This window comes from Zerene cesonia, chromosome 19 (assembly GCF_012273895.1).
Source record: "Zerene cesonia ecotype Mississippi chromosome 19, Zerene_cesonia_1.1, whole genome shotgun sequence".
Lineage (NCBI taxonomy): Eukaryota > Metazoa > Arthropoda > Insecta > Lepidoptera > Pieridae > Zerene > Zerene cesonia.
The window spans coordinates 5,268,873-5,282,220 of NC_052120.1; the positions used below are offsets into that span (position 1 = coordinate 5,268,873).

The 13,348-nt window shown below is 34.1% G+C and overlaps 2 protein-coding genes across 4 annotated transcripts in view; one reads left to right on the forward strand and one right to left on the reverse strand.

Moving 5' to 3' along the window:
* Positions 1-353: 353 nt before the first annotated feature.
* LOC119834556 (condensin-2 complex subunit D3-like) lies at positions 354-10,547 on the reverse strand. 2 transcript variants are annotated; one of them, XM_038358952.1, is made up of 22 exons: positions 9,779-10,547; positions 9,076-9,236; positions 8,676-8,795; positions 8,456-8,599; positions 8,271-8,364; positions 8,066-8,181; positions 7,618-7,812; positions 6,873-7,016; positions 6,344-6,496; positions 5,958-6,139; positions 5,490-5,649; positions 5,011-5,140; positions 4,857-4,937; positions 3,982-4,122; positions 3,287-3,461; positions 2,772-2,921; positions 2,466-2,602; positions 2,060-2,284; positions 1,499-1,522; positions 1,315-1,388; positions 984-1,121; positions 354-834 (listed from the first exon to the last, which is right to left on the reverse strand). In XM_038358952.1, the coding sequence occupies exons 1-22, from the start codon at positions 10,431-10,433 to the stop codon at positions 622-624; spliced, it is 3,612 nt and encodes a 1,203-aa protein (XP_038214880.1). In that variant the 5' UTR covers positions 10,434-10,547; the 3' UTR covers positions 354-621. The 2 variants fall into 2 exon arrangements, with proteins under 2 accessions (XP_038214880.1, XP_038214881.1); XM_038358953.1 differs by lacking the exon at positions 1,499-1,522 and having other exon boundaries at positions 355-834.
* A 936-nt stretch (positions 10,548-11,483) lies between these two features.
* Positions 11,484-13,348, forward strand: part of LOC119834628 (transmembrane protein 177) — a 25,417-nt gene continuing 23,552 nt past the window's right edge. Inside the window, exons 1-4 of one of the 2 annotated variants that reach the window (XM_038359047.1) lie at positions 11,484-12,094; positions 12,245-12,381; positions 12,462-12,553; positions 12,772-13,315. In XM_038359047.1, coding sequence (XP_038214975.1) covers positions 11,937-12,094; positions 12,245-12,381; positions 12,462-12,553; positions 12,772-13,315 — 931 coding nt within the window. In that variant the 5' untranslated portion in view covers positions 11,484-11,936. Of the gene's footprint in view, positions 12,095-12,244; positions 12,382-12,461; positions 12,554-12,771; positions 13,343-13,348 lie in introns of those variants that run through there. The other variant, XM_038359046.1, reaches the window with a different exon arrangement.

The window sequence follows — 13,348 nt, forward strand, 5'->3', positions numbered from 1 at the left end:
GTTGATAACAAATTTAATGAAGGGCATGGAGAGTCCATATATTTAAAAGCAAGGAAACTAGACGATAATTACGATTCTGAGTTTGGTTCGTGGCGATTTTAGCAGTGTGGTATCGCCACAATACAATGGCAAGCATCACTACGGCAAGGGAAAGTAAAAAAATAAAAAATATTCAGATTTAATCTGTAATCTGACTTTAGGGTCACGCATTAGTTCCTCGTTCCATGTAATCATGGAACTTTCGATCTTATAATGACGACAAAAAGTATTTAAAAAAAAAACAACTTTTTAATCTTCAATATACTTTTATTCTTATCAAAATAGATCTTTTTATATAATAAAACAGAATGCTTCCGTTAAACGGAATGTATAACATTTAATTTCCTTAATTTTTTCTTATTTCTAATACAATAGTTTTTAAAATGTTTGCTGATGCCAGCATTGAATAATTCATTGTTTGTCAGCATATACCGTGTGTTACATTAGTATGAGTGCTACATCATGGCGGGATATTAGAAACTGCAAGGTATTATATTACTGAAAATTTTAACCATTTGGCTTAGCAACAGTATCAATATATGTATTGAGCGCACAATTCCTCAGCGAATATGGGAGCGCTGCTTATATTTTCAAGGCGCGTTTCCTCGGCGAGTGCGCGTAGTGGCGGGCGGCGCGCGGCGGGCGCTTGCGCGCGCGCGGCGTGTCGGGGTCGGGCGGCGCGGACGCCGTGACGAGGTTGCGCGCGTTGCCGGCGCTCGGCTCCAGCCCGATCGTCTCCTGGAAGTGACGCACGCGCTCCACCAGCTCCTCGTCGTCCTGGATCAGCTCCTCGATCTGATACGAATCAATTTAATTAAAAGGACAGACGATTAATTTGATAAAATTCGACATCATATATTCATGGCTTTAGTATAACAGTACTAAAAAGTATCCAACATAATTTCTATCGGGTAAAAAACAAGAGTTATAAACATGAGGGTGACCTCCTGGCGGTAGTCGTTGTGCAGGTCGGTGGCGATGCGCACGATGTAGGCGGCGAGCTGTCCGCCGCGCGAGCGCAGGCGCGCGTACAGCCGCATCACCGCCGGCACCAGCACCTCCGCCACTGTGCGCTTCATTTTCTGTAACATTAATGTTATGTAGTATTTGTTTTAAAGTAGTAGTAATAAATAATGTTTTAAAGTAAAAAGGTCAAAGTAAGTATATATGTATTTGTAGAAAACTACTGTTACTAATGTAAAAAACAAAACATAAATTTTTATGTTCAACATGTTTAAGTAATTAATTTTAAACACATATTTTAATCAAACTTACATGTGATACAATATTAGTTGTGACTCTCTCCTGCAGATCTTCAATGTCGGCATCACCGGCCTTCTCTGTTTTCTCTGTAATACATTATACTGATAATACTATTTGTCTAAGAGAAACTTTTTTTACTTACAAATGCACATCTTTAAAATAAATAAAAAGCATAATTTCAAAAAGGAATACATACCCGGATGAATACCATCCCTTTTTGCTTGTAAAAATAAACAACATTTCCATCAAAATCGGATCAAGTAAATCGTTAACTTTATAAATATTTTAGAAGTTCTCGCTCAGTTAGCATTTATACGAGCTTAATCCAGATCATTATTGTCAGAAATATTAAGTATAATTACAATAAATCTGTAGTTAGGTATTTCAAAATCATACGGTTTTGTTTCTTACAATAACTTTCTCACTAAAATGGTACCCAGTCCCGACCCTTCATCCGTAATAATAAACGCAAAAGTAACTTTTTCCATCTGTTACGCTTTCATGCCTTAATCTCGGAAGTTTAAACCAATATTGATGAAATTTGGAACAGAGATAGTCTATCCAAACCTATGGGCAAAGACATAGACTAAGAAAGAAAAGCCTTTATTTCTTCTGGTCAAGAAAGAAAAGCTTGATATAAGCAGCGCGGCGCTCAGGTGGTGAGGAGACCTTCCGACTCGACCCGGTCTCCTCGGTCGAGTCTACCCAAGGTCACGTGGGCCACAGGGCACACACATGGCGCGGGGCAAGCACTCACTGGGCAGCTTCATGCGCGGGCCGCACAGCAGCGTGATGGTGTCGAGCAGCGCGGCGCTGAGGTGGTGCGGCAAGTCCTGCTCGTGGGCGCGCTCGTCCGCCACGTCGGCCGCGTGCTGCAGCACCTCGCGCGCCAGCCGGCACTGCACGTTCAGCCGCTGCACCGCCGACATGCGCTGCAGCATCACGTCGTAGATCAGCTGCCGCGCGTCGAACGACATCTTCTCTGCGGGGGAACGCGTTAGGGCTCAGTCAAAATGCTCATTATAAAATGTTCAAATGCTCAATATGATATGTTCATATTTATTAACACATATTTAACAATATTTAGAATTATACAAAAAAAAAAAGAAATTAATGTATAGTTCCACAAGAGAACTTTTTTTTATAAATTAATATTTCAATACCTCCATCTTCCTTATTGAAATAAAGCACACAGTCCACAAAATGGTGGTAAATAACTTCCACTGTGAGACAGCTAGTCACGAAGTACTCAGCCGGCTCACGGACTTCGAGATCTTCGTCAGCGAGCAGAGCACAATATCTAAAAATTAATATAATTTGTATTTATGAGCTCGCCTATAAAAAAAAACACGGTTACTTCAGTTCTAATAGTAGTAACAAGAATCCGAATCGAGCCACAAAACATGTAAGATATGATAGAACGAAACAAAAACATAATTGCCATTCAACAAAGAATTTAATTGAATTACCGATAGTACAGCGGAGTCCTTAACCGTAGATATCCAGCCAGCAGTAATTTAGTGAGTGCCCTAGCGGCCGCGCGCCGCAGCGCAGCGGGCGCCTCGGGCGCCAGGCAACCGCACAGCGACTCTAACAACGGGTCCACTATGCAGGTGTATCTGTATCAAAATACCATTACGTAGAACAAAATTTTTCAATCAAATATGAGCAAAAAAGTCCTAGAACCTGATCCCTTAATTATTCCCAACAATATGGCCATGTAAACGTTTAATTTGTTTATTTAATTAACAAAACAATTTAATATAATTATATTGTAGGATGATAAAGTATTATAGTAACACAACAACACTACTAGTTCTATTCCATTCGATTTTTATTAATATTAGAAAATTTCAATTTTTTGTGCAAATTATTTACCTCATATTACGTGCAAATTTTTATCATAAACTAAAAGAAAATATTCGAGTTATAGCTACGATAGATCGACATAACACAATTTATGAACGGTCACCGTCCCACCCACCTAGTGCACACATCGGTGAGCGCGAGCAGCGCGTTGAGGCGCGCGCACAGCGGCGCGGCGCCGTCGCGCAGCAGCCGCGCCAGCTGCGGCGCCGCCGCGCCGGCCGCCGCGCGCGACCGCACGCATATCCGCCCCACGCCCGCCACGCACGCGCCGCGCCGCCCCTCGTCCCACTCTACACACACAAATAGTAATGTGTGTATGTACGAGCGAGTACGTACAATGCATAGAAATAGACCATATTACTATAAATTAATATGAATAATAACCCAAAAACAATGCTTTAATAATATAATAAACTAAATTGTCTCACTTGTTCTTATTCAAAACATTAAATCCAAGTGATCTGAATCAGGACAATAACATAAACTCATGAAATTATTGTGTTACCCTAGATGATCAAGCTGAAGATTCTTTGAATGAAATGTGAGAAATACTGTTCTCGAACTTAGAACAGAGCGAAGGAAGATAAAGAACAGCTCAATAAATGTTAAATAATTTCTAGTGATATTATGTAATCAGAACAATGTTAATGAAACCCAATAGTTTAGCTCAAAAGGGGTCTCTTCAAAACCATGCATTTTGCAGTTATCATAGAATATTTATTGGGTGTTGTTATGTCTATCTAACACTGCCTCAAAATATCGATTATGACGTTAAACAAGTAGTGGGTGAATAAAAGATTTGAAACATACCAGGTGGTGGATGTTGCAGTGCATTCAGAAAGAGATCTAATAGTTGTGGGGAAGGTGGATCCGGAGCCACCAACGAGAGGTCAGCCGCTCGAACCCACTCTGCCACGTCACATCCACCATCGGACAATGCACGACGTTCAGCTGTATAGGAAATTAAAATTTATTTGCTAAATTAAGTTACAATAACTGTTCTAAGTTCTAGTGCTTCTATGATTTATCCGAAATTTGGGCGTGTGAAACGTAAATAATATAAATACACTAGTATATTTTAAATTAATTATTTGTGAATTTTATTTATAAACAATTTATAAAAACAAATATTTTTAACATAGTAGTGAAGTCCCGTGTCCCCTAGTGGGGTATGGGGCAGATGATGTACATCCGTTTCACTGATCGATTTTCTTTAGGGACAAGTAGGTGATCAGCCTTCTGTGTCCTGCCAGACCGAGACATTTTTTTTTTGTGCGTCCCCACCGGGAATTGAACCCAGGACCCCTCGGTTCTACGCTCACGCGTTAACCACTGTACCAAGGAGGCGGTCAATATTTTTAACATTATTTGTATTATCTATGTGCTTCTCTTAAATAAAAAAAATTTTCTTATTTGGAGAATATTATATAGCGTCCCGTCTCGCAATAACCGTCTTTCCATCACCTTTTATTTAAAAAAATCATTAAGAATATTACAAATGACTATGATGATGACAAAAACTCTTGTCATTTATCATTTAAATAGTTCTACAGTATTAGAAATTCACCCGTATTCTATCCTGTAACTATTTTATTTTAAATAAGAGATATCCCAACGTTGAAACGGATAATAATGTGTTCATTTCGTTTTTTTAAGTTTTAAGAATAAGTGTGGAATTAACTTACATAATTTCATCAAGTCAGTAGCCCACTGCAGGTTCGTAGGGTCTAAATTGGCGGCCAAAGAGGCACTCGCTGGTCTACAATCTATAAGAATTCAATAAAAAAGTTGAAAAATAACATTGCCAAAAACAAAAATTACATCAATAATAATATGTACCATTGTCTAATGCCGATGCGAGACGTGATATAAGATGCTCTCGTAAGGTTTGTCTCTCCAAGTCGCTGGCGTAACGCGACCAAAGTGATATTAGCTCTAATGTTAGAGGCATCAAACGATTATCTCGCACCTAAAATATCAACATTAACATTATAAGATAAAATATGAGTATCGTGAAATGAATGAAAGTCTTAGGTTTGTTAACGCAATTATTAAATTCATGTGATCACTTGACATCAAGAAATGCTCTAATCAACTTTAAGCAAGTCGAGATAGGTGCGACAAGCTAAAGTATTAAATTTTATAAAACATCACACATCAATTCATTCGAAGAGAAAATTTTTATTTTATAAAAATCTGGGATTTAGTAACATTTAAACAAATTACAACATTTACAACAATTTTGGCACAAGTTTTTCCTAGGTTTAGGATAATTTGTATAAAACCATTTACTTAAATTAAGCGACATTTTTTATTACCTGAGCATCGTCTGCTAATTTGTAATAATATTCCAGCAAAAAGGACACCTCAGTGTACTCGACGTGTCTGGCCACACTTGTAAGCAGAACGAGACTCTGTAGATCGCGAGCGTCGTTCAAAGCGCCCAAGTGCGTACTCACTATGTCTACGAGACGGTGACTTGAAATAAGCAATTTATTAATGTGTATTTCAATAGCATACAAAAAATTTTAAATGACATGGCACCTGAGATTTGGAAATAAAGGCAATGGTATTTTTTAAAAAACAGAGTACAACAAAACATTTTTTTACATTATTTTGCCGGAGGCCCATATCCATACCATCCGTACCATCAGGCGACCCACGAGCTCTCATTGCCTACTATGACATATGACATAAAAAGCCCTTATTTTGAAATTATCGAAATAATATAATGTTACAAATTTTTATAAGGCATAGAAAATGTATATTTACTTGGATTCACATACTTAATACAGTTTGCCGATTTGACAAGCAGCGTGCAGGCTTTCTGCAAATGTTTCCTCATGTTCAATCGTGTGATGCCCGCTAGGAACAGCCACGGCAAGGAATCCACTGATACGTTCGGCTCAAATTTTTGCATCGGCGTAATAAGTACTGATTGTACGATGTTTATTACTTGCTCTTGTATCTGCGAATTACAGTTTTATTTTTAAACACAGCACGCAGTATAATCTCCCTTTTTTTAATTTTAAATATCATAATTAAATGGCGTTAAGTAACTTCAAAAACAGTAAATGGACAGAATTTATGAATCAGTTTCATATAATTTCAATAAAAAAATATAATCGAACTAACAAAAACTAAATGAAAGAATATATCAAGATATACACACCTTAGCCTCCGGATCTGAAAGTTGGTGAAATGGTCCAGCCAGAAATGCATTCAATGATAACTCAGATGGACTGTTTAGAGCTACGTCAGCGAGAGCATTAACCGCCGCGCCACGCACGATTATACTTGCATCACGACATAGCGATATTAAAGTCTAGTTTCAAATAAACAAAAAAAAAGGTATTATTTCATTGTAGGATTTGAGCTGCAATTTAAGTATGAACAAAAAAAATTAATATACATTCTAATTAATTGAACATTCTATACCTTTATCTATCATACCTTCTTATATGAAATAAAACATTTTTACATAACTTTTATGTCAAGTCCGTTTATCATCTGTTTCACTATAGTGAAACAGATGATAAATTAGTTTCCAATAGCTATTGGAGAAATAATTTCAAAACTATGTGAAGACATATAACAGTATAGTCAAAGACTCTAAAACTTCTAAATTGAAAAAAAATGCGTAAAACCAATAGAAGAAAATACAAGAGATCTCTTATACGATTACTTATATCAGTACTTACCGCATAGTGTGAAGGGTGTTCGTTACGAACGAGCAGACGGTGCAACAGTGCGACCGCCGCCTTGCGCACTACGGCTCGTTCGTCCGCTGCGCAGCGCGCACCCACTTCCGCAATACGGCATTGTTCGCCATCTCCACTTAATTCCTTTAAAGGAGAGAACACCAATTTATTTGTACCAATATAATATATATATATATATATGTATGTATACCAATTTTAATTATTTTTGCTTTAACTATGATTGCCTTTATTAACAAAATATTATTCAAGTTTATTAACTGGTTGCGTACGCGTTACATTTTTTACGATACACACTTTTTATATAAATAGGATGCCCGCTTAATCTAGGGGCTCCGTATAAACACATAGGCTAAAATAAAATGGTTATAAACTACATCTATATATGTATAACATCGGTCACGGCATCACAGCTGAACTGCTAGACCGATTTCGCTAATAATTTTTTGTTTGTAACTGTCAGACTAAAAAGAAAAAATGAGAAGGTTTCGCCAAAAATAATAAAATAAAACAATATTTATTATGCATATCTACCATGAATACATTCAAGAAAAGAACATTGAAAGGATAAATGTTTTAAAACAATTCATAGAACGCGGCTTCGTTCGCGTAGTCAAAATATTATCACAAAATCTTTCAATTGCGACATGAAGGAAAGACAAACAAACACACTTTCAAATTATAATATTAGTAAGTAAGAATTCAGAAGCAACTAAATGATACTTGCTTTCATAGCTTCATTAACAGGAGTATGGTGGGAGTCAAGAAAATCAGTGAGTAGCACTAAAGCACGCGATCGCAGAGTGCTCGATACGTCGTTAACTCGCTCGAATATGGCACGCACAATGTCTGCGTGTGGTACGCAATGGCGACGTTGGTTCAATAAACCCGATATATCTTCGTCCATTGCTTCCAGTTCTTGCTGAAAAACATTATTGTGACATTTTTATATAGCAACATTGAATGAATAAATTGTAATGTTAATAACATATTGGTAACAATAATAAAATTCATTTTTGAGAAGTGATTCTAACAAATCCTTGCACTGAAATATTTTAAAGTATGATTTCTAATTAATAATTCAAAAACTAAGGAATATACTACAAATATAATATAATACATGAAAATGAACTTTGTGTCGCAAAAAATAAAAAAAAAAAAAGAAAACTCCTTACATTTTCTTGTGATGATGATTGTGACTGACTACTATCATCCTCTATGGCCACTTTTAATTGGTTGTCATTTTCTTTTTCACTATCGACACTTTGTTGTTCACTATTTATGTCAATTGCTGTTATAATAAATAACAAGTAAATTTTTAATAAAGTTTCAAGTCAAATTATATTGTTTGTACCCACAATAAAGTTTTTAAATTTATACCTTCAGTATTATCTTCTGTTGATGTTTTTCTACTTTCATTTCCAGAATCCGTAGATTCTTCAGGATCATTTGGTACCAACTGTGCTAGAATTTCCTGAAAAAAATTGTGTTATTCTCTACTTACAATATTAAACTTGACTTTTAATATTAACCTCGACTTTTATAGATATTCATCATCAACTTACCATAGCAATTTGGCGGTGAAGTATTTTAGATGTTGCACTTAATTTAAGTAACCATTTTACGATATTACAATATGATCTTTTGGGTAAAAGACTCATTAGACCAGCTACAAGAGAAATTCTAGTCTGACGCACCTCAGCCTTTTCCTATTATAACAGTAAATAAATTTAAGAATTATCCTTCTTATTCCACTAAACTTTTTATATTAATGTATATACATACCAAACCTTCCAAAGAATAAGCTAGATGCTGCAAAAGCACAACATAGCTTGAGAGTGCTATTTTACCATATTTACTTAAGATGAGACCAGAATATGTAACATATGATGCTCTTACTATATTCTGCAAGAAAAAATAATTATTTATATAATATTGTACAACCTAAACAATTAAATAATAGTATTGGTCTGTATGAATTTTGCCTAAATCTGCTTAGTGGTTTTTACGTGACTGACACACATGATGCAGACAAAAAAACATTTCTAACCATTATTTTGGAGCCTACAAAACATGCATATTACATAACAATTACTCATTTAAAAATGCTTAATGTACTTAAATGGTCTAATTACTGTTTCATTAAATGTATAGTTGCAAAAATATGGTCATAATATATACGTACATGTGCCTGTTTATAATCCAAAGATGCAGCAACTAACTTTTGTAGTATAGATTTAAAAAGCAATTTAATTGCGAGTGAGCTTGGTTCTCCATTTGAGTTGTTTAATAGAAAGTCTATAACTTCATATACAACTCGAGATAGATTATTGAGTTCTATTTTATCTGAAAGGAAAAGCACAATAATATTTAAAGAAATTTAATAAAGTCTTCTGTACTTATTATATCAATAAAACTCAGATTGTAGTGTTAAAATACAACACATATTTCAAATTATTTAATTTTTGAACAATGAATTTAAATTATCAGTGACTAGCTGAGCCCAGCGTAAATCCGTATCCTGTAGGAATGTGGGGATAAAAAGTTGCCTATTTCAGTTGTCCAGCTATATACGTACCAAATTTCATTGCAACCGGTTCAGTAGTATTTGCGTGAAAGAGCAACAAACACACACACACATCCTTACAAACTTTCCCATTTATAATATAAGTAGGATTAATTTGTATATATAAATAAAATACATTGACATGTTTATCATTATTGTTGAGGACAACCTTACTTTTTATTGTTGAAATAATAACAGCCTGATACAAATTCAATACAACGTCTAAGAATATATATTCTAGGCCTAATCCTGTCCATGATACTTTAACCCAAGCAATGATAACAACCTTAAAGAGTAAATAAAGGAAAAAAAAAAAATTTACCAATATTCAATTTGTTAACAATAGCTCCACCAGTAATGTCAACTAAATTACTGAGAATATCTTCAAAATTCATATCATGAGGGCTAAGTTGGAGTTTTTCTATGACATGCTTCAAATCATAAACAAATTCACTTAATTCTTTTAAAATGGAATTCACTTCTCTCACCAATTGTTTTGTGTTAAAAAAATTGTCTTCATTTTCACAAACCGTCTTTGGATAGCTTAAGCAAGCAAGAGAATGAGCAAAAAGCTGTGAATGATATATGTGATATGCTTTATGTCCAGGAACAGATAAAAGTTTATAATATAGCCTGGAAGCCCATAATGCATTATTTCTACATTCAGTTGTAAGGATATTTTTGTTGCCATAGTCAATGTAATATCCTAAGAGAGCCAATAAATGTTGATGTTTCACTTGATGTGACAAAGTCGCCCATGATGTGCTATCAGTTCCATTCTCTGTAGCACACATCCAATCGTCGAAAGCCGACATAATACTCCGAAACACCGATCGAATTTCATGAGATTCAGTAGCATTTTCATATTCCGATGGTAATTCACCAAATTCGAAAAATTCTGAGTCGCAGACAGACTGAACCCATTCATCGTTTAGACAATCTAAATGTAATTTGTTTAATTCCTCCAAAAGGATCATTTCTGAATATTCCTATTAGGTTGAAGTAAAATTAATAAGCCAAGAATATTTCTAATTTCATATTTTAAAATTATTTGCATTAAAATAATATTTTGTTTACAAGCTGTAGTCTTGGAGGACATTGACAAGTGACTACAGATTGCAATCAGAGATGAGAGATGTGAAAAAAAATCGATTCTGGAAATAATCGATTGTTTTAAAGTAAAAATCGATCTTAATACGTATTTTTTTTCGTTATTATACGATTAATAATCGATTTTTTTGGCATCATAAAGTAACAAAAATCGGGTGGTGCCTACTGCTATACTACTTTATTTCCCCACGACCGCTTTCCATTAAAGCTTTTATTTAACAATAACTCATTTGATTAATCATATTTTTTAACTTGTAATTCTTGCATTATCTGAATATCTTACAATGCGTGTAAGGTAAAAAAAACCCTCTTTTTTTTTAGAAAAACTACATTATACTACGTTCATGACATATATATTTTGAATGAGAAAATATGAAAATGTTCTTTTTGACTTGGTCTGTTTTTAGTAACGAACACTTGTGTCAATATCCACTGTATAATGTACATGCAATACAGCATACATAGTGAATGCTATTTCAGTACGAATATCTAGTTTTTTTAATTGAATAATTTAATTTTGTTGATTTATGTGAAAAAAATTTTAAGAACTTACAGTTTCTGTTATTTATTTTTAATGAATAAATCTATCGATATAATGTATATGGCGTTATTTTGAAATTAATTGAAAAATAAGGAAAATATCTATTTATATAATATAATCGATTATTTTCTTAAGAAAAGTTGATTATTTATTAATCGATTTTTCATACTTAAAAAAACTATTATTTAAAAAAACGATTTTTTCTCAACAATGTCACATCCCTAATTGCAATTGCATAGAGCACAGAACAATAAATGGAGTTTGTACTTCTAAATATTATGTATATTAAAATTAAAACCCGTTTTTCGTTATAACGCGTTTGCCCTAGTTAGAACTAGTTGTAAGTTGTAACTGAAAACCACTTTAATAAGTAGTTCTAACTAGGAAAAATGCGTCGTAAACTAGATTTGATTTCAGTCTAGACGACAACGATATTTAAACGATAGCTTAATCAATGTTAATTATAAGTGAAATTATGATGCCTGCTCCGATTGATATTGAAAAACAAAGATATCAATTATGCAACAATTAAATTTGGACTAGGTTATGCATGCGCGAATTGCGTGCCGCTGCAACACCATCGGGCTCTGTATAAGTTCTATACTCATTAAAATATACTAGAGTTGTGCGTTATCTGCAGAATATTTTGAGCATAGTATATAGCTTATCTGTGATAAAAAGCAGCTGATCGCCTATGAATATTGAATGATCGAAATTGAGGGTTATATTGTTATGTCAGTGATTTATAACTATAAACAAGAGGTTGAACAAGTCGAACATAATAATATATACGTTTATTTAAATATCGCCTTGTTACCTTTATTTTAAAATGACGACACGAAAGCCTATATCCTGGTTTTTGACAGAACAAGGACGAAGATTTTCGTTTGCAGTTGTTACCGGAACGGGCTTAGCGCTTACTGCAGTAAGATATACTCCACATACATTTTTAATAGATAAATACAGAGATTTCGTTCGTTACTACAGGTAATTATTAAATCTATTTATTTACTGCATGCAAGAAGCTGTAAATATTCCTCTGTATGTCAATAAGAGTCACATTCAAATTATTATTTATACTGAACCTACTAATAACAACTACAACACCGAAATAGTAAATAAACGTTTTTTTTTCAGTGCAGGAAAACCGGTTGAACTTAGTGAACAACTTCAGCAAAGGTTTAATAAATGCCTTGACATTCTCAATTTGTCTGATGTTCATAAAAAAATAGTTAAACCTTTTAGTGTATACGGCTTTGATTTATTTCATGCTGGTATAGTATTTCTTATTAAATAGATAATCATGATTAGGGTGCTAAAAATATGTATAATCAACAAATAAGTTATGTTATAGGAAGCACAAGTTCCAGATTTGGGGTGCAAATTGGAATACCAGTAAATTTTAATTACAAATCTCTGGTAGATATTGAGAAAGATAATTTGCAGGTAAGCAATTTGCAGGACCATAAAAGTAAAAATTCTCATTGAAAATTTTGTATGCTCACCTTGTATTGAACCCTTGATAAGCAATGGAATTCATTTGTCTGTCTTGTAACAAGACACAAAACAATACAACATATATAACAATATATGGATCACATTTTTATCATTCATATAATTTGATATTAGCATACAAATATTGATATTTTAGTTTTACATTTCAGGTTAACCAAAAAAGGGTGGATTTAACAACAGAAGTTGGAAGTAAATTAAGTGAAGCCTTAATTTTGCCTGAAAAAGTTCAAGAGTTTGCAATGTGTAGGGAAATATTAATGACTCATAATAATAAAATTATGTTTGAGTCTGCATATCCCTTTATGTCCATTTTCTTAGTTTATAACCTTTCATCATATTTAAATAAAAAACTGAACTTATATGCTGCTCCAACTGCTTTACGAAGTATAATGTATTCAATAACTGGGCTTTTTGGAGTAGGTATATATTTCCTATTCAAAGATATGACAGAGGTACATTATGAAGCTAGGACTGATGAAGTTCTCTCTAAGCTGGGCCCAGATTTTATAGAGAGTGGAATTATATTTTATGAAAAACTATTAGCTAGGAATCAGGCCTTAAGAGAATTAATGGGTGCTGAAGGTGAGGCAAAGTACAGTGTATTTGGAAATGAAAATTATGGTTTGCGCCAACCACATATTGCACTTGTTCACAGGAAACAATTTTTCGAAAATATTATAAAAGAACACAGAGGTGAAACTTCAAGTGAATAATAACAAACAAGTC